The following is a 24,221-nucleotide window of genomic DNA, read 5'->3' on the forward strand; positions in this document are numbered from 1 at the left end:
TTTTTAGGACCTGGTGTCAAGAAGAACCCGTACTCAGAGGAGCACTGGTCAATGACAGCTTGTGCTGAGCAGGTCACATCTCTTCCCTGTCCTGTTCCAATAGAGAGTTGACCTGTTTTACCTGTTAGTAGTGGGCTGGAGCTCTTCTCCCCTTGGATGGGTCCTGTTGAGTGAATATTCTGCAACTAGCCCACAGCGTGTGATTTGCCCTGGCATTTGTTTCAGAGCCCCTTGCTCCTCCTTCACTGGAGGAAGTATTTAATTCTCAGAGTCATACACTGTTTCCCAGAAGAAATACCATGAAATGATTTTCTGTATCCACTAGAGACGCAGAGATACGCTGAATGTCATCCCCTGAGGAATTTTACTTTCTCTGTCTATTGAGATTAATAATCAGAAAGATGTACATGTTTATTTGAAGATATGATGCTGTAAAGATGATCTGTTATAAACTCATTCATTTCATTTTCTTTTATTATTTCATTTCATTCCTCCTTTTTTTATATACAGAGTCTCACTATGATACCCTGGATGGAATGGAATACCCTATGTAAACCAGGCTAGCCTTGAATTCACCAAGACCTGCCTACCTCTGACTTTCCATTCCATGTTGTCCCTCATCATATCCTCCTGCACATACAGACTTTTTTGTTGTTGCTGTTTAGGCTAAAGACTCTTGTGTGGCATGATTTAACTGATGAATGAGAAGACTTTATGTTTATGCCTGAAAGTCCTTTGAATGAATCCTATAGAATGATATTAATGTATTAAAGAAAAGGTGTTATGAGTAATTAGAAAAGAAAGGGAACCAAGAAAACTATCAGAGGTGTATGTTTATTAATTCGAACTTTCTGTATAACTTCAGTGTTTTCAAACACATCCAAAAGTACACAATGCAGAAATGAAGGTTTTTAGTATATCATCCATGAGTACTACAAAAACCTTAAAAACAGTATATTGAGGAAGGGTTTCTCAATGAAGGCCAGGTTGTGCTTATCCCCTGGAGCAATCAAGTCAGCTTTAAGGTATGTACAATATGACTTCAGAATCTTACAAGGAAACCTCACCCCATCCTGTAACTTAATAATTTTGTTTTGGGGGATTTTAGATATGTGTATAAAATGAGTGTAAGGGTAAGAAAATGATTTTTAAATTTAAATTTTTGTAGATGTTCAAACATCTGTATTTACAACTTTTCCACCCCTTCATTTCCCCCATCCAACACTACTTGTGTCCCCCACAAATAATATGCTTCTTCTTCTATAGTTGAGTGTGTGTAAACTCTTATTCACTGATTATCTCTGTGTACTAAATGCAGCAATTCAGACTCATCTCCAAAGCCATCAGAAAAGATAAAGCTAAGAAAGACTTAGGAAACATTCCAAAGTGACAGAGTCACTGAAGCACGGAATAGAGGTGTCATCCCCCAAAACAACCCATGCATTCTCAGTGTCTCCCCTTTCCACCCCTAACCATTATCTAATAACATAACTTCAGTGTGTATATAGCTTTCTTGTAGAAAGTGGCACTAGAGATAGGCCTAACCTGCTGTTTTGTAGACTCAAAATTTCCAGTCAGCTTTTGGAGGAGACAGAGGAAGGATGTATAATAGTGCTTAGGAGCATAGTGCTCAAATGCCATTCTCCAACACGTTTGGATTCCCAAGGGAGAAGCAAAGAAACACAAAGGAGACTTGATATTTTCTAAATTTCAGAGAGGAAACAAATATATTTCATGGATGTCACAAGAGAGAATCATTCCCCAGAGACCATAGAATGAGAACCACATCCTACTTAAAATGAGGATGAATACTATCCAGTGTGTTCTGAAGTCTCTGGCAACAGTGGACTGCACACAACTCTACCATAGTGACAGATGCTTGTCTTTGGAAGGAACTTCATTGTTCTCCTTTAAGGAAAGGTGAAAGAAATAAGTCTCAGTTTCTTCTCTGTATGGAGTCAAGTGTTTCAATAACTCCTTCAAGAAAGAAGTCGTGTCATACCTGAAGCAGTGGTTGTTAGTGAATTTAGGTATAGAACAGAAACAGCAGAATCAAAAGAGGGTAAGCAGTTACACAAGGTAAGGCAAATACTTTCAATATTCTGCCTGGTTAGAGGACTGACCTGAATCAAAAGTTAGTGACTCAAAAATCTAAAATCTACTAGGAAGGAAGAAAGTATATTAAATTAGCAGCACACCCATTTATATTGCTCAGAAATTTGTAGTTGTTAGATCGAAGATAAATAGCAATAAGAAATATGATTCTATGACTTTTTAGAAATTCAGTTTTTTCTTTATTTTATATTTGAGATTGTAATAAAATTACATCATTATCCTTCTTCTCCTTTACTTTAAGCCTTCCAATTTATCCCTCCATGTCATTTAAATGCAAGATATACCTTAGTAAATCTTAAAATTATTTTCAGATACGTGTAGATGTGCACAGGGCAGTTCAGTATTGTCTGGGCTGTGGGTTTGACTGCAAAAATCTCAGCAAGGTGTGTGTGAAGCATATTGAAGAGAAATGGGACATATCTATATTAAAATAGAGGAGAAATTTGAGGATTGGTGGCTCACCCCTGCAATCACAGCCATAGAGAGGCTGTTGTAGGAGAGTCTCCATTTCAATTTAGACACAGAGAGTACATGCATAAGAAGGAAGCAAAGCAATGACAAAAGACTCAAGAGCATGATTCACAGGTAAAATTGTAAAATAGTTCACATTTTGCTATAAATATATGAAGTCACAGTTTCTTGGGAGGACATATAGTCTTTTGGGGCGGCAGTTGGGGTTAACTCAAAACTCACACATGTTAGGTCAGTGCTCGACCACTGAGCTGCATCTCCCACTGACTTGTGACTTCACTGTAAATAAGTCAATGCAGCAGAATGAATGGAGCTCATAGAATTGAGATGTCAATCCTCTGTGCACAAGTGCATGCTTCAACATTGATGGTGTTATTGTAAATGATCTTGAGTGCTGACTAAATGAGATTTAATGGAGTCTATATTTGTGCTTCATATGACTCTCGGCAAGTTCATAATTTGCACCTTATATTTGCTCTCTGATTATACTTTAGACATTCCAAATAAAATAGCTAAATCATTTAACACAGGGCTTGTTGAATATAGACATGATTTAAAGCATATTTAGCACATTGTAACTCTTTTACCAATAATTACTTTCTATTCATTATTAGTAGTACTTTTGAGGCATCTAATTTTCACTACTTTTGTTAGACTTCTGTTCACATGGTAATTATGCTGGAAAGGTGACAAAAAGTATTTATTCTTATTTTCTGAAGATGAAATGGTTTTTAATATCTAGTTTTATTATATGTGCATGAATGTTTCATCTGCATATATGGCTTTGCACCACACATGTGCAGTATCCATGGCATGTTGGATCCCCTTGAACTGGTGTGATACATGGTTGTGAGTTACTATGTGGGTGCTGGTAATCAAACCCTTTAAACCACTGAGCCATCTCTCCAGAGCCAAATGATTCCAATCTCAAAATTTTTCTGTGCCAGTGACTCACTGACAAGGAAAATATCATGTTGAGAAAGGACAAATATTATAGCAATACAATATATATGTTATGACACAAAATGTACCACTAGTTGTCTGTGCACCCCCATATTCTAATGGATGTTTTTGGAATAGTGCCTTCCAAAACTCCATCACTGGTTGGTGAGGTTCATAAATAGTAACAGAAGCAATGACACCTCTAGAATGTCATAATAAATATGAAAATATGAGGGTTTACATTGTTTAGCTTTTGAGTTTCTGTCTCAATGGAAACTATCTATCAATATCTATCTGTAGCTGTCTTCTAACGAGATGCAAGCATTTAATATCGTCTTCATTATCATTGTGACCAAAGTGTTGGGTAATATTAACCCTGTGCTTCAATTTTAGAAAGTATCAAGTAACTTCTTTCTATGAGTAATAAGTAGGTTGTCTGGCATAGTGAACCATAATTTCCTGAGTAGGCTATGTCAATTTAGTTTATTGGTAAATAATAGGAGATAATGAAAACTGTGGAGTCCTGGAACAGGTATGAAGAGACCTTCTGGTTGGCAGTGTTGTCTAAGTTGTTGTTTGGAGGATAAGGCTGGCATTTCTTCTGACCTGTTATTTTCATTTTATTATTTCCTCCTTTATTTGAATTCACTCTACATTTGATAGGTGTTAATTTTACTTACATTCGTGTTTTTCGATATTAAAGTAATTCTTTTGATTCATTATTGTCATTAGGCATTTCATTGTGATGTTATGGTCCTGTTATTTGTTAGTACTGCTAACTAAATTTATTTTAACTGATAATGCAAATATCAAAACCAGGAATAACATGCTCTTTTTTAGTAACCATGTAACTGTTAAATCTAGTTTAAAAAATATATGTATGTATGTATATATACTTGCACATTGGTCTTTTATTTTGGTGAAAATATTAAATCCTTTCTTCAAGCCTGAGCAATCTAGAACATAATTGTTATCCATAGTTAACCTGCTGTATAATAAGTCTCCTGTGATCTTGGGACTTTCAGTGTAATGATTTGAACTACACTGGCTGCTAATGCTTTTGTTCTTCATCGTGTTTACATATCAGAGTGTATTAGTATACTTTCTTGATGTATAGTTCACTTAAATTCTGTGACTGCATGAAGTTAGCCTCAATTTCTCTCAATGTCCATAAAAACATAAAGTACACAGTGTTTCAAAGATTGTCCTTGCTACTTTTGAATCACATTGCTAAATTTTAATATTTTCAATTAATGTATAAATACCAACAAAGAGAAATCAATGGTTTAGGTAACATATGCCATGTTTCTTCAGTTGTAAGTATATGTATTTATAAATTTCCTTATCATTAATAATGAAAAACTCATATCTCAAAAATAGTTAATGACAGCAATGAAGTCAATAAATTTTAAATCTGTTTAAGGACCTTAGGGCCTAGTACATAAAGTTCAGATGTAAGGGTTTTGATATGATGTCAGTTACAAGATACTTTTGACTATGGAATCAATATTTCATTATTCCGTAAAAATTTGCATCAAAAATCAATAGATATGTATTTGTGTTTTTACCATTACATTTTGTTAATACTTGTATCATCTGTACTCTACATTCATCTTAATTATCAAGATACTCCAACTTCCTATGTTGCAGAACAGATGGTCAGAAACGGGAAAAGAGTTCAAGAAAAAAATGACACAGAAGTGACAGAGTTTATCCTACTGGGGCTCTCAGACAATGCAGACCTGCAGGGTGTCCTCTTTGCATTGTTTCTGGTGATCTACATGATGACCCTGGTGGGTAACTTGGGCATGATAACACTGATTAAGATTGACCGCTGTCTACACACACCTATGTACTTCTTTCTCAGCAGCCTTTCCTTTGTTGATGCTTCTTATTCTTCTTCAGTCACTCCAAAGATGCTGGTGAACCTCATGGTTGAGGATAAAAGTATTTCTTTCAATGGGTGTGCTGCCCAGTTCTTCTTCTTTGGCTCCTTCTTGGGAACTGAATGCTTCTTGTTAGCCATGATGGCATATGACCGCTATGCAGCCATTTGGAGTCCCCTACTGTACCCAGTTCTCATGTCTGGGAGAATTTGTTTCATGTTGGTGACTACTTCATTCCTAGCAGGCTTTGGCAATGCAGCCATCCACACAGGGATGACTTTCAGATTGTCCTTTTGTGGCTCTAATAAAATCAACCATTTCTATTGTGACACCCCTCCCCTGCTCAAGCTCTCTTGCTCTGACACTCACATCAATGGCATTGTGATCATGGCTTTCTCCAGTTTCAATGTCATCAGCTGTGTTCTGATTGTTCTCATTTCTTATCTGTGCATCCTCATTGCCATATTGAAGATGCCTTCTGCAGAAGGAAGGCACAAAGCCTTCTCCACCTGTGCCTCCCACCTCATGGCAGTCACCATCTTCTTTGGAACAATTCTTTTCATGTATTTGCGCCCCACCTCTAGCTACTCAATGGAGCAAGACAAGATTGTCTCTGTGTTTTATACAGTAGTGATTCCCATGCTTAACCCTCTCATCTACAGTTTAAAAAATAAAGATGTGAAAGAGGCAGTGAAGAAAATATTACAGAAATGTATGCTTTGAGGCCAGTCTACATGTCTTCACCTTTTGTTGATTATATTGTATTTTTTAATGCTTTTTTTTGTTTGTTTGTTTTTTACGAGAGGGTTTCTCGGTATTGTTTTGGAGGCTATCGGTCCAGCCTGGCCTCGAACTCACAGAGATCCTCCTGCCTCTGCCTCCTGAGTGCTGGGATTAAAGGCGTGCACCACCACTGCCCGGCTTTTTAATGCTTTTTAAAATAACATACTTGCTTAAAACTTTCTGTGGAGCAGCATAGATGATATGAGATAACATTTGTCTTCATTTCCTATTGTATTATATGTGTCACCACATATCACTATGATGAATCAAAACAACACTTGAAGGAGATGAGTGTACCAAAATATTGGAAATTATTTGGCGTGGGCTCAACATCCAATTTGCATATTTAGACAATTCCAATTACTCAATTTGTTGCGATATGCATGTGTGGAAATACGTCTTTACAATTCTCTCTGTGTATATGAAATATTCCTTTCTTACAAATTATTTATTTTAGTGTCTTTTACTAAGTCTGAAATAAAGAGACTTTCCTCTCAGTATATTGACTGGAATGCAGTATCAGGAAGAAAACAGAATGAGGGCCTTGATTGAAACATGGTGAGGAGCAAAAAGAACTCAGTGGATCCTACATGGAGTTCTGTTCTGGAACTCTCCTACTTCTTTCTTGTCTCAAACTAATTCTGCAATGACCTGTTTGTCCATGGTTTGGGCAGTAGGAAGGCCCAAAATTTGAAACAAGATAGCCCTTTCAGCACAGCATAGATCCTAACATCAAAGAGAACAGCTATAGACTGTCAATTGCACCTTGTAGCCATTCTGCTGTCAGATATCCTACACAACACAACAAGGAATCTTGGCAGGTATCATGTTAATGAAGGGCTTGAGTAAGAATGAGTGATCCTTTTTTTTTAACTTTGTTTATTCCTTTTTAAAATTTAAATTAGAAACAAGCTTGTTTTACATGTCAATCCCAGTTCCCTCCCCCCTCCCTTCTTCCTGCCCCCCACTGATCCCCCTATCCCTTTCCCTTTCTGTTCCCCAGGGAGGGTAAGACTTTCCATAGGGGAACTTCAAAGTCTGTCATATCATTTGGAGAAGAGCCTAGGCCCTTCCCTGTGTGTCTAGGCTGAGTGAGTATCCTTCTATGTGGAATGGGCCCCCATGGTCCATTTGTATACTAGGCGTAAATACTGATCCACTACCAGAGGCTCCATAGATTGCCCAGGATTGGTCCTATCCTGGTTTACTAGCTATCACTCTGGGGTTCATGAGCTCCCTCTTGTTCAGGTCAGCTGTTTCTGTGGTATTCTCCAGCCTGGTCTTGACCTCTTTGTTCATCACCCCTCCCTTTCTGAGTTGAGAGAGAGTGAGGAGAAAGAGAAAGAGAGAAAAAGAGGGGTGAGGGCATGAGGGAGCAGGAAGATTGAGTCAGGGGAAGAATAGAGGTGAGCAAGAAAAGAGATACCAAAGTAGAGGGAGCCATCTGACAGAGGGCTGATTTCCAAAATATGCGAAGAACTGAAGAATTTAGGCACCAAAACACCAAATAATCCAATTAAAATATGGGGTAGAGAATTAAATAGAGAATTATTAATAGAGGAATCTAAAATGGCTGATAGAAACTTAAGAAAGTACTCAACATCCTTAACCATCACGGAAAAGCAAATCAAAATGACTATGAGATGTCATCTTGGTTCTGTCAGAATGGTTAAAATAAAAAACTCCAGCTACAGTTTATATTTTAGAGAATGTGGAGAAAGAGAAACAGTCCTCCACTGCTGGTGGGAGTGCAAACTCATACAGCCACTTTGAAAATCAGTATGGTGGTTCCTCGGGTAAATGGGAATCAGTCTATCACAAGATTCAGCAATTCCACTCTTAGGCATATACCCAGAAGATTCATATTCATACAACAAAGATATTTGCTCATCTATGTTCATAGTAGCTTTATTTGTAATATCTAGAATCTGGGAGCAACCTAGATGCCCCTCAATTGAAGGATGGATAAAGAAAATGAGATACATTTACACAATGGAGTACTACTCAACAGAAAAAACAAACAAAAAAACTCAACGGGATCTTGAAATTCACAGGCAAATGGATGGAACTAGAAGAAACCATCCTGAGTGAGGTAACCTAATCACAAAAAGACAAACATTATATGTACTCACTCTGTATTTTAGACCTAGAGCAAAGGATTACCAGCCTACAATTCATACTTCCTGAGAAGCTAAGAAACAAGGAGGGCCCTAGGAGAGACATACATAGTCCCCTGGAGAAAGGGAAACAGACAAGGTCTCCTGAAATAATTGGGAGCATGGCAGAAAGGGCAGAGAGAGTTAGGAGAAATGCAAGGGGAGAAGAGGAAAGGAGAGGAGGACATGTGTGAGCAGGAAGATTGAGTCAGGGGAAGAATAGAGGAGAGCAGGAAAAGAGATACCATGATAGAGGGAGACATTATAGGTTTAAAGAGAAATCTGGCACTAGGAAAATGTCCAGAGATCTACAAGGATGACACTAACTAACAATCTAAGCATCAGTGGAGAGGCTACCTTAAATGTCCTTCCCCAATAATGATATTGATGACTACCTTATATACCATCCTAGTGCCTTCATCCAGTAGCTGATGGAAGCAGAAGCAGACACCCAGCTAAACGGTGATACAAACTCCTGAAATCCAGTTGCAGAAAGGAAGGAGTGATGAGCAAAGGGGTTAAGACCATTCTGGGGCAGCCTACAGAAACAGCTGACCTGAACAAGTGTGAGCTCCTGGGCCCCAGACTGTGAGCTGGGAAACCAGCATAGTACTGACAGAGAACCTCTGAACGTGGGTGTCAGTTAGGAGGCATGAGCAATTTGTGGGGCCTCTGGTAGTGGATTAATATTTATCCCTAGTATAGGAATGGACTTTGACAGCCCACTCCACATAGAGGCATACTCACCCATCTTAGACACACGGGGGATGCCTAGACCCTGCTCCAAATGATGTGACAGACTTTGAAGATCCCCCATGAAAGGCCTCATGCTAATGCAGAGAGCAGAAAAGTCATGGGATAGGGGGTTGGTAGGGGCATGGAAGGAATTAAGGGAGAGGGAACTGGGATTGATATGTAAAACAAGCTTGTTTCTAGTTTAAATAAAAAAGAAGAATAAAAGTATAAAGAAAAGTCAACATCAACCCCCTTGAAAAAATGTGATGCAACTACCCACTACTTTTTAAACTAGTTAAGAACTTTAGATTACAAGAGAGAGATTTTGTATGAATGGATGCTGCTGCTGCAGAAAGTCATGACTTCTTAAACAAGGGAGTATGCCCTTATGAGCTATATTGGCCAGGGAGGACTCTAAGTAATAAACAATACTGGTGCTACCTTAAATGTCCTTACCTATAATTTTTTTGTGACAAGCCTTAGCCTGCATGTACACACACACACACACACACACACACACACACACAAATATACAATAAATTCAAATATATGTAACTATAAAATCACACTTTAGAATTGATTTTGAAAATATTGAAAGAATTATATCACATAAGGACATTTCAAATTTTTCCACATTTTTATATTAAATATTATTAGCCAATATTTAGAGGTAAGTTATTTTCTTTTTTCAGAGATTTTTAAAATTTAAATGAGAAATAATCTTATTTTATATACCAATCCCAGTTCCAGCTCTTTCCAATCCTCCCATTCTGCCCATCCACTAGGGAGGGTGAGACCTCCCATTGGGGATCATCCAAGTATATCACATCACTTGGGGCAGGGCCTAGGTCCTCCTCCATGTATCTAGGCTGAGAGATATCATTCCATAGGCAATGGGTTTCCAATGTCCATGTACTGGGGAGAAATACTTGTTCCACTGCCAGAGGTCCCATAGACTGCCCTGGTTTCCTAACTAACATCCGCATTCAGAGGATCCATTTTGGTTCCATGCAGGAAACCCGGCTGTCAGTTCATAGTTCACGGACTCCTACTAGCTCTGGTTAGCTGTGTCTGTGGTTTTCCCCATCATGGTCTCAACCACCTTGTTCATATCATCCCTCTCCCCTCTCTTCAGTTGAACTCCAGGAAATCAGCCCAGTGCTTGGCTGAGCAGACACAGTATTCTTAACATGCTATCATATGCATTAATTTTTTAATTGACCTCCTCAATTTTCACTCTTATTTTAGAATCTATGTTTTAAATATATAATTATGTCTGTTCAATATATTCACCTAAATTGAAGCAATACTCTTCTCTCTCTCAGGTTTCCTCTCGTCTGCATTTGTTAATTAAACATGTATGGAGTTTTTGTGTACAAGTTAGTAAAAGCTTGAATGTAAAAATTTACATTCAAATTTTTTGTGTTTTTTTATATAATGGTATTTGACTTTCTAACTTGTAGGAGATATATTTCTTAATTTTGCCTATTTTTTATTCAGTATTGCTTGCTGATTGATTATGGATTTTAGAACCCTATATTTCTTCATAAAGTTTATTATAATTTAAATGTCCACAATATATCACCTTAATCATTTATATTATTTTGTACCTAGTGTGAATTCTCAGAAAATTACATAGGTGTCACACTTCATGGGGTTGATTCTTGAACTGCAGGAGAAAGCTACAGTAACCCCAGGTACTTTATAAATAATACTCAAACTGTTTTTTGATGTTCTTTCATAACCTGCAATTGACTGCATTCCACCATCTTTCATGTTCATGACATTCTTTTATTGTCCAGTTGATCTTTTACTACTTCATTATTGACTGATAGCACTTTCACAATAACACTCACAAAGCACTCCTGTATTACTTACGATTCACTCAAATTTTTGAAGTCTTTCTCCTACAAATGCTTTAGTTTCACATGCCTCATTTTGTGTAATTTAGGAAGGAGTGTACCTAAAAAATCAGATGGTCTGCATTTAGACATGGTTTATTTGTTTATGTAGTAAGTAAATCTTTGTCACCTGCCAGATGTATTTCAGGGTTTGTATTGAAAGTTGCATAATATCTCTTTTTACTGCACAACATCAGTACAGTAAGGTAGTAGATTACTAAAATGGAGGGCAAACAATGTAACAATTCCTCGTTTGATATTTTGTAGATTAAATAATACATCTCCTGAATTAAATGATACTCAGAGAAATCACCGATAGCACTTTCACAAATAACACTCACAAAGAACTCATCATCTGATTTTGATAAATTTATTTCACATATGTGTCATCTGTAGAATAGGAGTATTTGGACAGTACAAAATTTAAAGTTCTCAATCAAGAAAATATAAGCCGATAATGGTGTCTTACTCTAAAAAGAGGAAGGATTAAGCCTATGAAATCTCTAGCATATCTATCTTTTGCATATATTGATTGTTGCTCCTCCTATTCATTATTTGATTTCTGGAAATACTGATGATGTAGGCAACAGAAATGGAGATGGTAAGGGGCAAGGAATTTAGTTAAAGACTCAGTCATATGACCTGTGATTTAGAGAGGCAGAGCTCAAGCCTATGCAGTGCTTGTTCTCCACTGCTGGTGTCCTCTCCTCCATGATGCTCCATAACTATTATCTATGCAGCAAAGTTCAGCACCACAGGTAGGTGAGCAAAGGTGGCAGGACCCTGACATTATGAGGACTTGATATTTCTAATCACACAAACTCAAGTTATCACTTTAAATAAAAAAGATAGTGAGTACAGGTTAGGAATCCAGAATCCTAGATCATTCTCCATTGGGCTTAGGTGTCCCAAGAGTAGAGCAAAGAAATACAAAAGAGAATTGAGATTTTATTAATTTCAGATGGGAAAAACGGTAAATTACAATAAGGTAAAATAGGAGGTACAGTCATTAGAGATGAAAGAACATGATATATATCCTACTTAAGATAAATGAGAGTAGTCCAGTATGTCCTAAGACTCTAATTGGTGATAATTGCCCACCATTCAGCAGCTGTATTAGTGATATTGCAGTTTGAAAGGTACTGTATCCTAACTTGATAAGTGAAGGGCAGAATCAATCAGCTGTTAATTGCAGAGAAAAGTATTTCTGTTTTCCTCTCCTTGTACTAACAAGTCTCTTGAGTCTCTCTGAAGTATTAACATTCTTTATAATCAAAGAGCCTGCCATCCTTATAAAGAAGGACCTTTGGTTTTTGTTTTGTCTTGTTTTTTCTTTCTAAATTGCTTTGTAGGAATTTGGGCAAGAAAAAGAAGAAAGCAGACAGATCTTATTGCAGTCAGGAAACTTAAAAAGGTAATGAAACAATGTAAATAATTGTAGTTTTCTAACTTCCTGAAATGAAGGAAATTAACAATGAATTTCCTCAGCCACTAACTGAAGAGTCCCAGCATCATCATTAGGTGATATAAATGCTACACTCATTTTCATTACTAAAACATTTCAGATTATCAGGAGGGAAATATACTATAGATGCTATGATTTGGAGTCATTTTTGAGACAGGGTTTCTCAACATAGATCAGGCTGGCCTAAAACTCAGAGATCTTCCTGCTTCTGCCTCCAGAGTTCTAGGCTTAAAGGTATGTGGAATGTTGCCCAGCTTAACTTGCAGCATTTTTTGATTGTAAGAAACAGCTAATGAAATCTAACTGCTAAAAGACTCTTGGAAATTTAAAACTAAAAACCATTATCCCTGAGATACCAGTTAGAAATTTAAACAGCACAAAGATGGCGATTGAAGGGAAATGGAACGCTAATTAGTTCAATACTAGAGGTGGAAGCTTGGTGTTCATTCTATGAGACACAACTCGTGCTGTGTTTGGGTAATAAAAGGTTATTCATTACTGGGAATTCTAACAAAACATTTTTCAGCAATTATATGTTCTTGTCAAATAACATGCTAACTTTTTATGTAACTAAATATTTTCTAGGGAGTTAAGGACATACAGAGCATTAACTATGGCTGTTCTTTCTACAACTGTTTACATAAGTTGTTTACAGTTTTGAATGTTAATGGAATGAGACTTTGAGTATTTACGTAGATGCCATTAGGCTAAGTTGGTTATTCACAGAAAGGTGATGATTCGTAAGTTACATTTCTTCTTTATCAAAAGTAGGTAACACTGTTTAACCTCATGGAATTATAAAAATTAAAACAATAAAAACAAAAATAAAAACAAAGCAAGAACACAGTGAACACTTAACAAGCATTCAAGGCACCTAATGTCATTAAAATTAATTAACCTATGATTCCCTCTTCCCCCTATTCTATCCCCCAATCAACTTTCCTGTATCCCCCCATGACCTACTCTCTTCTCCCCCTCTCTTCTTCCCAGCTCCCACTCCCCCAACCCCTTGCCATGTTCCCCATCTGTTCAGAATATCTTGCCTCATTCCTCTTCTCTGGGGTACCATGGACCCTGCCCTAAGTGAAATGACAGACTCTAGATATCCCCTCTGTAGAAAGGAATGGCGATAGGGTGGGAGGCTGGGAGGGATAGTGGGGAGGGTGCGGGGGGAGGAGAGGGAGATGGAACTGGGATTGACATGTAAAACAAGCTATTTAAAATTAAAATAATAATAATAAAAATTTTATGCATCAAGTATGTGGGTTTTTCTACTAATTATTATTTTTATGTTTACCATACTGAGGAATTTTTTATTTCATGTATTTTATTATACATATACTCTCAGGGGAACATTTTGGGAATGAGAAAGCAGAAAGATCTATTATTCTTTTCCTTGCTTCTGAAGTCATTATTGAAGTTCACCAGTGACTGTTCTTCTATTAAAAAAGGTGCAGGGTATCCATTTGTGTCAGGGACCCATATGTATAGTTCAATATGGTGTTGAATATGGGAAAATTTTGTTGCATCACAAAGCCTATGTTATGCCTTTGTATGCAACACTGACTAGTGATTGCCTCCACACTTCCTTAACCTCAGTCCAGGAAGATGATATAGAGTACAGTCTTTTGACAATATCTGCTAATTCTCCACCACTGAATTGTGGAGAGACTCATATTGGACATGTAGGTGTAATGATACTTTCATCATGTTATATGCCTCAATGAAAATAGAATGTTTTATTAGTTCTTAAGACCTATATTCAATGGAAACTAGATAGAATAGAACAGAGCATGTTACAGTATTGGAATTATTCATCTCCTTTGAGTGATGTAGAATTCAGTCTTTGTTTCCTACTTTAAGACATGGGTTTACATTTATTCTAGTACATTATTTTTACTATTTAACAATATCAATGTTTGTTAATAATTAAAAATTATTAATAGTTATTGCTATCTAAGTTTTATTAAGAATAAGTAGACTGGCAATCTATTCTAGATTTTACTTTTTTTGTTTTGCTTTGGTTTTTTTGCTTTGTTTTTTATTTAAATTAGAAACAAGCTTGTTTCACATGTCAATACCAGCTCCCTCTCCCTCCCCTGCCCCACTCCAACCCCTCCAAACTCCCACCCAATCCCCACTTTGCTTCCCAGGAAGGGGGTGGCCATCCATGGGGGATCTTCAGAGTCTGTCATATCATCCTGGCAGGGCCTAGGCCCTCCCCCATGTGTCCACGGTGAGGGAGCATCCCCCCCCCATGTGAATGGGCTCCCAAAGTCCATTCATATGCCAGGGATAAATAGTGATCTACTACCCAAGGTCTCAGAGATTGTGGAGGCCTCCTCACTGACACCCAGACTTAGGGAGTCTGGATAAGTTCAATTCTGGCTTCTCACCATCAGTCTGGGGTCTATAAGCTTCTCCTTGTTCAGGTCAGCTGTTTCTTTAGGTTTCACCAGCCAAGTCTTGACCCCTTTGCTTATCACTCCTCCCTCTCTACAACTGGTTTCCAGGAGTTCAGTTCAGTGTTTAACTGTGGGTGTCTGCATCTGCTTCTATCAGCTACTGGATGAAGGCTCTAGGATGACATACAAGGTAGTCCTCAATCTCATTATTGGGGAAGGGCTTTTAAGGTACCTTCTCCACTATTGCTTCGTTTTCCAGTTGATGTCATCCTTGTAGATCTCTGGAAATCACCCTAGTGCCAGGTCTCTCCTCAAACCTATAATGATTCCCTCTATTATGGTATCTCTCATCCTGTTCTCCTCTGTTCTTCCGCGACTCAACCTTCCTGCTCCCCCATGTCCTCAAGTCCTCTCCTCTTCTCCCTCTCTCTCTTATTCAGCTCCCTCTCCCCTCCCCCATGCTTCTAATCTGATCAAGAGATCCTGTCCCATTCACCTTCTCTGGGGTACCATTCATCTCTCTCTTAGGGTCCTACCTGTTTCCCAGACTCCCTGGCAGTGGAATTGTAGGTTGGTATTCCCCTGATCCATGTCTAAAATCCATATATGAGTGAGTACATGCCATGTTAGTCTTTTTGTGGCTGGGTTACCTCACTCAGTATGGTTTATTCTAGTGCCATCCTTTGCCTGTAAATGTCAAGATTCCAGTATTTTTTTCCTCTGAGTAGTACTCCATTGTGTAAATATACCAAATTTTCTCTATCCATTATTCAGCTGAGGGGCATCTAGGTTGCTTCCAGGTTCTGGCTATTACAAATAATGCTGCAATAAACATAGTGGAACAGACATCCTTGTGGTATGAATGTGGATCTTTTGGTTCTATGCCTAATAGTGGAATTACTGGATCTTGTGGTAGACTGATTCCCATTTTCCTGAGGAATCTCCATACTGATTTCCAAAGTGGCTGTACAAGTTGGCAGTCACACCAACAGTCAAGGAGTATTCCCTTTTCTCCATATCTTCTACAGCATAAACTTGCATTGGTGTTTTTGATTTTAACCATTCTGACAGTAGTGAGATTGTTTTGATTTGCATTTTCCTAATGACTAAGGATGTTGAGTACTTTCTTAAGTGTCTCTGAGGCATTTTAGACTCTTCTATTGAGGATTATCTATTTAGTTCTGTATCCCAATTTTTAATTGGACGTTTGGTGTTTTTGGAGACTTGCTTCTTGAGTTCTTTGTAAATTTCAGAGATCAGCCTTGTATCAGATGTGGGGTTGGAGAATGTCTTTTCCCATTCTATGGGCTGCCCTTTTGTTCTGTTGACTGTTTCCTTTGCCTTACAGAAGCTTCTCAGTTTCAGGAGATCCCATTTATTAATTGTCGATCTCAGTGTCTGTGCTACTGGTGTTATCTTCAGTCTCCTGTACCAATTCATTCAAGGGTACCTTCCACTTTCTCTTGGAAAGTGGTTCAGTATTAAGTTTTACTTTTTACTTGCGGTACTATATCCATCTCCATTGCTATTTGCAAGAGTATAGTGGTTTGCCATTTAAATTGTAAGCTATTAAGTTATGTTGATCCAATGTGGTACTAGAAAACTTATGCTATCTCTGGTGTTTTTGTGTTTATTCATCATCGTAATCATCATTATTATTATATATTTGTTTTTACTGATACCTAAAATGTTCAACTATATGTTCTAAGGAGCTAGTGAGTGAGCACTTGATACATACATGTTATATAATATATAAATGAGGTTAACATATTTGTCTTTTCACAGTTTATTATTCATTAACTGGAAAACATGCAGAGTGCTTTATTTAAGGTCATTAAGATATTCAGTACATAATAGCTATATATTCTCAACCTATGGAAGGGTAGTTATGATTCTGTGATTCTCAGTTAGTGGCTTGCACTCTTCTGGAATGTCTTATTTTCAAGGCTTTCATGACAATTTTACAATCTGATTCTTCAGTTACTAAAATTCCTAAATATTGAATAGACAAGTATATTATAGTTTGTAGTTATCTAAAACTAGGGTGACACTAAAATCCTAATGGCTATATCATAATATCCCTAATTTCTTTCCTTGGCTATAACAACTCATAATCCATTCTATCCTTCAACTATTCAACTAGTTGCTCTCTTTCTCACTGCTGATTATTTTTTGTCAACTTTGTTTTTTTTTTTAATTGTTCCCTGAGCACCGTGAAGGAATATTCTGTGGTTTAAAAAATGTGACCTTTTCTCCAGAAAAATATTAGTTTAATTATAATAAATAGTAAACATAAACACCTGTTAAGGGTATGTTGTAATTAACCAATGAATCATATGTACTTACGACCTACTTCTAGCTACTCAATGGAGCAGGATAACATTGACTCCGTGTTTTATACAGTAGTGATTCCCATGCTTAACCCTCTCATCTACTGTTTAAAAAATAAAGATGTGAAAGAAGCAGTGAAAAAAATCTTACAGAAACGTGTGTTATAAGCTATGCTTTCCTTGATTGTGTTATGCAGTGTATCATAGATTTTAAAATTTGCTATCTGAGTTTTAAGTTGTTTCTACATATTAAAGTCAATGTGTTAAAATTACAGGTACTTCTTAATTTCCCTCATGTCAAAAAGAGGTCTATTGGACCCAGCTGAGAAATACACATCATAGATTGAGTCTGCACTGTCTAGTAGAATCAGAAATCTTGCCAAGACAATTTTTTCAGTATGATCAATGTCATACATGGAAATTAACTATGCATTTAGAGTTGCCAAAGCATCAGGTATATGATGAATCAATATTCATCTATGATAGGCACATTTGACTAATTTATCAGAAATGAATTACCAATATCATTGCTCTCAAGAATACAATATAGAATACAAAAGTCTTACCAGATATCACAGAATGTGAACAGGAGCAATAACATGAAAATATTTGGTTCTTTTTGAATTATTTGAAACATGTTGAAGGCAGAATTCAAAGTATTTCAATATTTTATTTTCTATTCCTTCTATAATAACATGGAGTTGTTATCAAACACTTGTTAATTTAGACATGTGTATTATGTTTTTCATTGGGGTAGGAGAAAATCAATTTTGGAGCAAATGTGACATCTAATATTTGTAGAAGATTTTAAAGATTTTAAACCAAAGAAATGTGCCTTGCTTGCTTCTTTCCACTATATCATCTGCCTCAGATCATGAAAAAACGACAAACAGAATAAAAAGCAAAGCAAAGCAAAACAAAACAACAGTGCTATGCTATATGATCCAAATGCTACCATGGTATCTCTGAAAATAAATTTAGGGAGGACTGATGACATTTATCTCATCCAGACAATCTTTCACAGTTTTCTAAACTCTCTTAATGTCTAGTTTTAACAATTAGACAAGATTTCTTTCTTCAAGAAGAAATAAAAAATATCAGATCATCATAGAAAATTCTTTCAACAGAAAGAATTTTTTATACGTTATTTCCTTAAATTTGACATGATCTGTGATACAATTGGAATTATACTCATTCCCTATAATTAAAACTCAACTAGAGCTACAGTATCTGATTTTGTGATATTTCTAGTATTCCATGCAATAAAAACATCTGGCTTGAACTTTTGCAGGTTTGGGGTTACAGACACAGCCACTGCGAATTCATCTCTTCAACAGTCCTATTATGTCCAACAAAACATACTTTGCTGCAGATTCTCAGGACCTCTGACTCTTGCAGTCTCCCATTTCCTCATCCAATGATGCCTGAGTCTTGAAGGGAGGGACTGTGAAATAAATATTCCATTTATAGTAGCATTCACAGTATCTTACTCTAACACATTGACCAGTTAAGAATATTTATTATTCTCCATCTACTACAAAAAGTAAGCTTCTCTGATAAGAATTCAGTTGTTCATTGATATATGAATTTAATGATAAGAACTTAGGGAGAACTTTAACAATATGTTCATTTAGCAGAGAAAAAGTATCAGGTTATGTCCTTGGTTTATGCGTTTTTCAGTCATGGGTTATTGGTCCCATAAGCAGTAGCCATTTTGTGAAGAAGGTTCTTAATCAAATCAGAAAGTGTTTGGTTTCTGCCAGAACATTCATGTCACTATTTACAAAACAATAATTTCCTGTGCTCTGCATACTGACAATTTCTTTGTGCCATTTTATTTAAGTTTCTTTTGGCAAACAATATTAGTTCTTTTTTCGGAGAAAAAATATATTTTGCAAATGATTAGCTTTCTTCTTCTAAATATCCAATGGATAATTTTATTTGTTTGACGCTAAGGAAGCAAAATGTACTTTTATACCAAAATTGTATAAATAGAATTAATTTGAAAAAACAAAAGAAACTAAATCATAGAGTTCATTGAAATTCAAAAAATGGGGAACAAGTGAAGGATTGTATTTGTACTTTACTCTTTCAATAATCTGTCCTCCAAACTGCCTTCTTACACCTTATCTCTCAATCTCATTGAATGATTTCTTCTTAGTGTGAACAGAGAAATATGAGAGATTACAGGAAGCGTCTCTTTTACATTTGTATAGTAAATATACAAAATAGTATCTACCTATATTTCCTTGTCTTTTATTACTGAAATTAATAGATAAATAAATGCGCACACAGTCAGAGAAAAAGACAGAGAGAGGCAGAGAGGCATAGTTGTTTACACATGTTATGAAGAGTTTGGCCTCATAGGTAAATACAACTCCTCAAAATATGTAATTAAGATTATTCTCTTGAGGATCAAAGAACATTTAAATTGGATCTTTAAAGTTGTGTTGAACACTTACGGGATTATACTAAGAAAATATATTATAAATCTTCCTTCTTTGTATGATGTGTAAGAGCTCAATATTTACAGGTAGGTTAGGTTTGGTATTTGATGGCTATAATATATTTGTGTGTTATGTATAGACTAGTATCTATCATTGTGGATAAATATATTGTCTATTGCTCTTGACCGTTTTATACATATGTCAGTATATCTTAGTGACTCAAAATATCCATTATTATATGTGTGTGTAAGAAGCAGATAAACAATGCATTTAAATAAAGACGATTTTATCATAATATTATAAATACATAGACATCTCAAATGATAGATCATATTGAAATTGACATCATCATTAAGAATCTGTGCTTTCCCAAACAAATTAGCTTATGAATGGGTTAGAATATATACACACACAGAAATTCACACTGTAAAGATGGATCTTATTCTAGACACTTGAATATCCTTTTGACAGTTCAAATATCCTGTCATGGAGGGTTTAAATTCCATCTGAAACCTTCCCACCTTTGTTTTTTATATCATAACTTGTTTTCCTTTGAAAATTTGTTGCATAGCTTTTTGTATTAATTAATATCTATTCATTTTGCTCTGCAACATACATTCCATGAGGACTCTAATATAATGGAGGGCTATCACGATAAAATAGAATGATGGCTATAATCATATATTGTTGAGTAATGTCAAAAAATGGAGTTTGCAGTGCACAGGAGTTAATATTTTAATAAACATCCCAGATGGAAACAATTCTTGGTTTCTTTGCATTATTTCTTTGATGTTAGTGATGGTGCTGGTGGAGGTTTGGATTTTGGAATCACAGTTTTTTTATGTTGATTAATTATCCCAAGGCTAACCAGATATTGCCAATCTTCCTTCTGTAACCACCCAGGTTACTGAGGATTCATGCAACTAGCACCATGGTCTGTTGAAAATTTGCTTTGATTATAAAAGACTATAATAAATTTTTAAGAGACGATTTTCAGAACTGCATGAACTCTTCATTCTCTTATTGTGGGTGGAGAGTTACATGCTGCATTGAATGTTTATATTTTATTCCACCTTCAAATATACAGGACATGGGAGCTTCAGAAACTGGAAACACATATTTCTTCATTTCCCATATGCATGATAAAATGATTAAGTGACATACATTTAAAATTTTTCCTTAAGATGAATTGTTAAAATATATATAAATTAATTTCACATGGACATTGCTAAAAAATAGGTATATATGTATAAATATGGATGTAAAAGTATACATCTATGATGAATAAGCATACAATTCTGACAAAGAAGAAAGACAGTGAGACTTCAATTTTCTTTGCTTGTCTGCTCTGTGTTTAAGATAGATACAATGAAAAGAAAAATCAGAAACAGATTACCAAAAAAATACAGGTTGTGTATGATATGTAGGTATTTGGAAGTATTTGGTGAGAAAGGTAATTGAGCTGCAGATGAACAAATAATCAGTCATTCATGAATACTCAATTCATCATTAAATGAGAAGGTACTGCTCACATTTTTTGTCATTTTCAACTTGCCAAGTGTAAGAAAATGGCCTCCCTAAACCACACTGCAGGCATGGATTTCATTCTTGTGGGACTGACAGACAGCCCAGTTCTGGCGAGGATCCTCTTTGTGGTGTTTCTGCTCATCTTTGTCATCACACTGGCAGGAAACCTGTGCATGATTGTGCTGATCAGGACCAATTCCCACCTGCACACGCCCATGTACTTCTTCCTCGGACACCTCTCCTTTGTAGACATTTGCTATTCTTCCAATGTTACTCCAAACATGCTGCATGCATGGTTTCATCTCAGACAAGGCAATCTCCTATGGTGGATGCTTCACACAATGTCTATTCTTCATTGCTCTGGTGACCATTGAGTTGTATATCCTTGCTTCAATGGCACTGGATCGCTATGTGGCCATTTGCAGTCCTTTGCATTACAGTACTAGGATGTCCAAGAACGTATGTGTCTCTCTAGTCACATTCCCGTATGTGTTTGGCTTCCTGAATGGGCTCTCTCAGACTCTGCTTACTTTCCAATTGTCTTTCTGTGGTTCCCGTGAAATCAACCACTTCTACTGTGCAGACCCTCCTTTCATCATGCTGGCCTGCTCTGATACTCAAGTCAAAAAGATGGCCATGTTCCTGGTAGCTGGCTTTACTCTCATAAGCTCTCTCTTTATCATTCTTACATCCTACTTTTGCATTTTTGCAGCCATCTTGAGGATCCATTCTGCTGAAGGTAGACAAAAAGCCTTTTCTACCTGTGGTTCCCACCTGACCACAGTCACTATATATTATGGAACACTTTTCTGCATGTATTTAAAGCCCCCATCTGAGAAAACTATAGGGGAATCGAAAGTGATTGCAGTGTTTTACACTTTTTTGAGCCCATTGTTGAACCCCTTGATCTATAGTCTAAGGAATAAGGATGTCATCAATGCTATGACGCAGTTGATTAAGGGAAATTTCTGTCAGAAAAATTTAGTTTAGGATGATGTTTATGTATCGTTAGTTGTATCTCTGATGACATAGTAACCTTGTAGGACAAAGCTAGTATTTCAGACTTATGACTTGTATAACAGCATATACCTGTTATAGACATTTTTTCTTACAATTTTGTTTTGTGCTTTATACCTTCTAGTTCCACTTTTCCAATAAAACTACCATATTGAAATTAGTAAAAATTTCAAAGTATTATTTACTTACTATTAATGATTCAATATAATGATATTGTTTAAATTTATATGAAATTTAGTTTCCATCCAACTTGTCCTAAAGAGAACAAGGTAAAATCATACCCTAGGAATGATGACATGCTTGAAGGTATAAAAAAATTGCAAAAAACAGTGAATGATTTGGTAGGTTTTTAGTTTACTATTGTTGAATTTTTTCTACTATTAGGAACACTACACATTGATTGCTTTAATGCCTCTCTCATCAATCTAATGGTGTGAAGCAAATAAAAAATTATTACTCAAAACAATTTTTAATTCTCATTTTGTATAACTGTTTCACTTATATTATTAATTTCACAGTGAAGGAATCATTGCATTTGTTTATGGCATATGGAATCTTGACACAGAAGTTAATAGTCTTACACAGCTTCTATCAATAACACAAAAGTAAAAATGAAAATCCTATATTTTCTCTTTCCTGCTCTGTTATCCTAACTTTGGGACCCATCAATTCTCAACTCATCAGAATGCTGAATGGGATATTGAAGATAATGTTTTCATAATGTTAAACCATTCATGTACTGATGTGAATGAAAATTTAAAGAAGTCTATGCTGTTTATGATTTTTTAGAAATATCTAAGAATGAGTTTTCTGATGTTTCTGGGTAACATGATAATTTTGTTTATTTTAAAATTATTTTACTGATTCATATGGAATTAGAGGAATTTGAACTATGAAGGCAGGATAAATCTGAAGAAAAAACTTATGATCTTTACATCTAACACTTTGAGTGATGTAAATTATACACTTTATATTTGTTTTAAATAAATTAATTTTCATAGTTTTTGAAAACACTTGTAAAATGAAATTGAAATCTTATGTGATACATGATTTTCAGAGGAAAGTATCATGTGTATACTTAAATACATAAACAATTCATTGATTTATATCCAGTAATTTTCATTTGGTCTTCATAAAAATATATTCCAAATATGGAATAACAAAAATATAACTATTGAAAGACATAAGCAACCAAAACAATATTTACTTGTAGTTTACACTAAAAGACATCTTCTAAAGTTATGTAAAAATCATTTTATTGTGACATCCATGTAAAATTTATTTAGTCATACAATCTCTGTTTAAATCTTCTCTTCATTTAGGATGCATTCTTGGAACCAGAATTTCTGAATTAAATATTTTGAATTTACATATATATATATGATTTTAAATGCATTTTGTTTATTTACTGCTGTTCTTCCTCCCTCCCCTCATCCAACTTTCCCCAACCCACCTCCCATCCACTCTTCAGAAAGGGTAAATCTTCCTATGGGGAGTCAACAAAGTTTGGCACAGTCAGGCGAGCCGGGACGAAGTCCCTCCCCTCTATATCAAGACTGAGCAAGTCATTCTACCATAGAGAATGAGCTCCAAAAACCAGCTCATGCACCAGGGATAGATCCTGATCCCACTAACAGGGATTTCACAGACAGATCAAGCTACACAACTGTCTCCACATGCAGAGTGCCTAGTTAGGTGACATGTAGGCTTCATATAGTCTAAGAGCTCCCAGGAACTTGAGTCATCTGTCTCTGTGGGTTTTGCTGTCACAATCTTGACCACCCTTGCTCATATAATCAATCACTCTTCCCTTTCTCCAATTTGTCTCCCTCAGCAGGAATACAAAGCAGGAGGCCTAGATGAAGATATTTTATATATTTTAAAATACTTTTTCTTTGATTTATTTTGTGCTTGTGTGGAGGGTAGAGAATCACAAGTGTCCAAAAGCTGGTATGCAGAGGTCAGAAGATGGGTCACAGGAGGTGATTCTCTCCTTCCATTCTTTGATTCCCAGGAATTGATCTCAGAATACATTATTAAA

General features: G+C 36.1%; 2 protein-coding genes across 2 annotated transcripts; both read left to right on the forward strand.

The window, feature by feature from the left end:
- The first annotated feature begins 5,183 nt into the window (after nt 1–5,183).
- Nucleotides 5,184–6,137, forward strand: LOC101836942 (olfactory receptor 1020). The gene has a single exon (XM_005065059.2). The coding sequence runs from the start codon at nt 5,184–5,186 to the stop codon at nt 6,135–6,137; it is 954 nt and encodes a 317-aa protein (XP_005065116.1).
- Nucleotides 6,138–21,204: 15,067 nt separating this feature from the next.
- On the forward strand, nt 21,205–22,153 carry LOC101836668 (olfactory receptor 5M10-like). The gene is given in 2 exon segments (XM_005065058.2): nt 21,205–21,450; nt 21,452–22,153. Coding segments are annotated over 2 exon segments (948 nt in total).
- Nucleotides 22,154–24,221: the final 2,068 nt, after the last annotated feature.

Source organism: Mesocricetus auratus, unplaced genomic scaffold, assembly GCF_017639785.1.
Source record: "Mesocricetus auratus isolate SY011 unplaced genomic scaffold, BCM_Maur_2.0 Super-Scaffold_100004, whole genome shotgun sequence".
Classification (NCBI taxonomy): domain Eukaryota; kingdom Metazoa; phylum Chordata; class Mammalia; order Rodentia; family Cricetidae; genus Mesocricetus; species Mesocricetus auratus.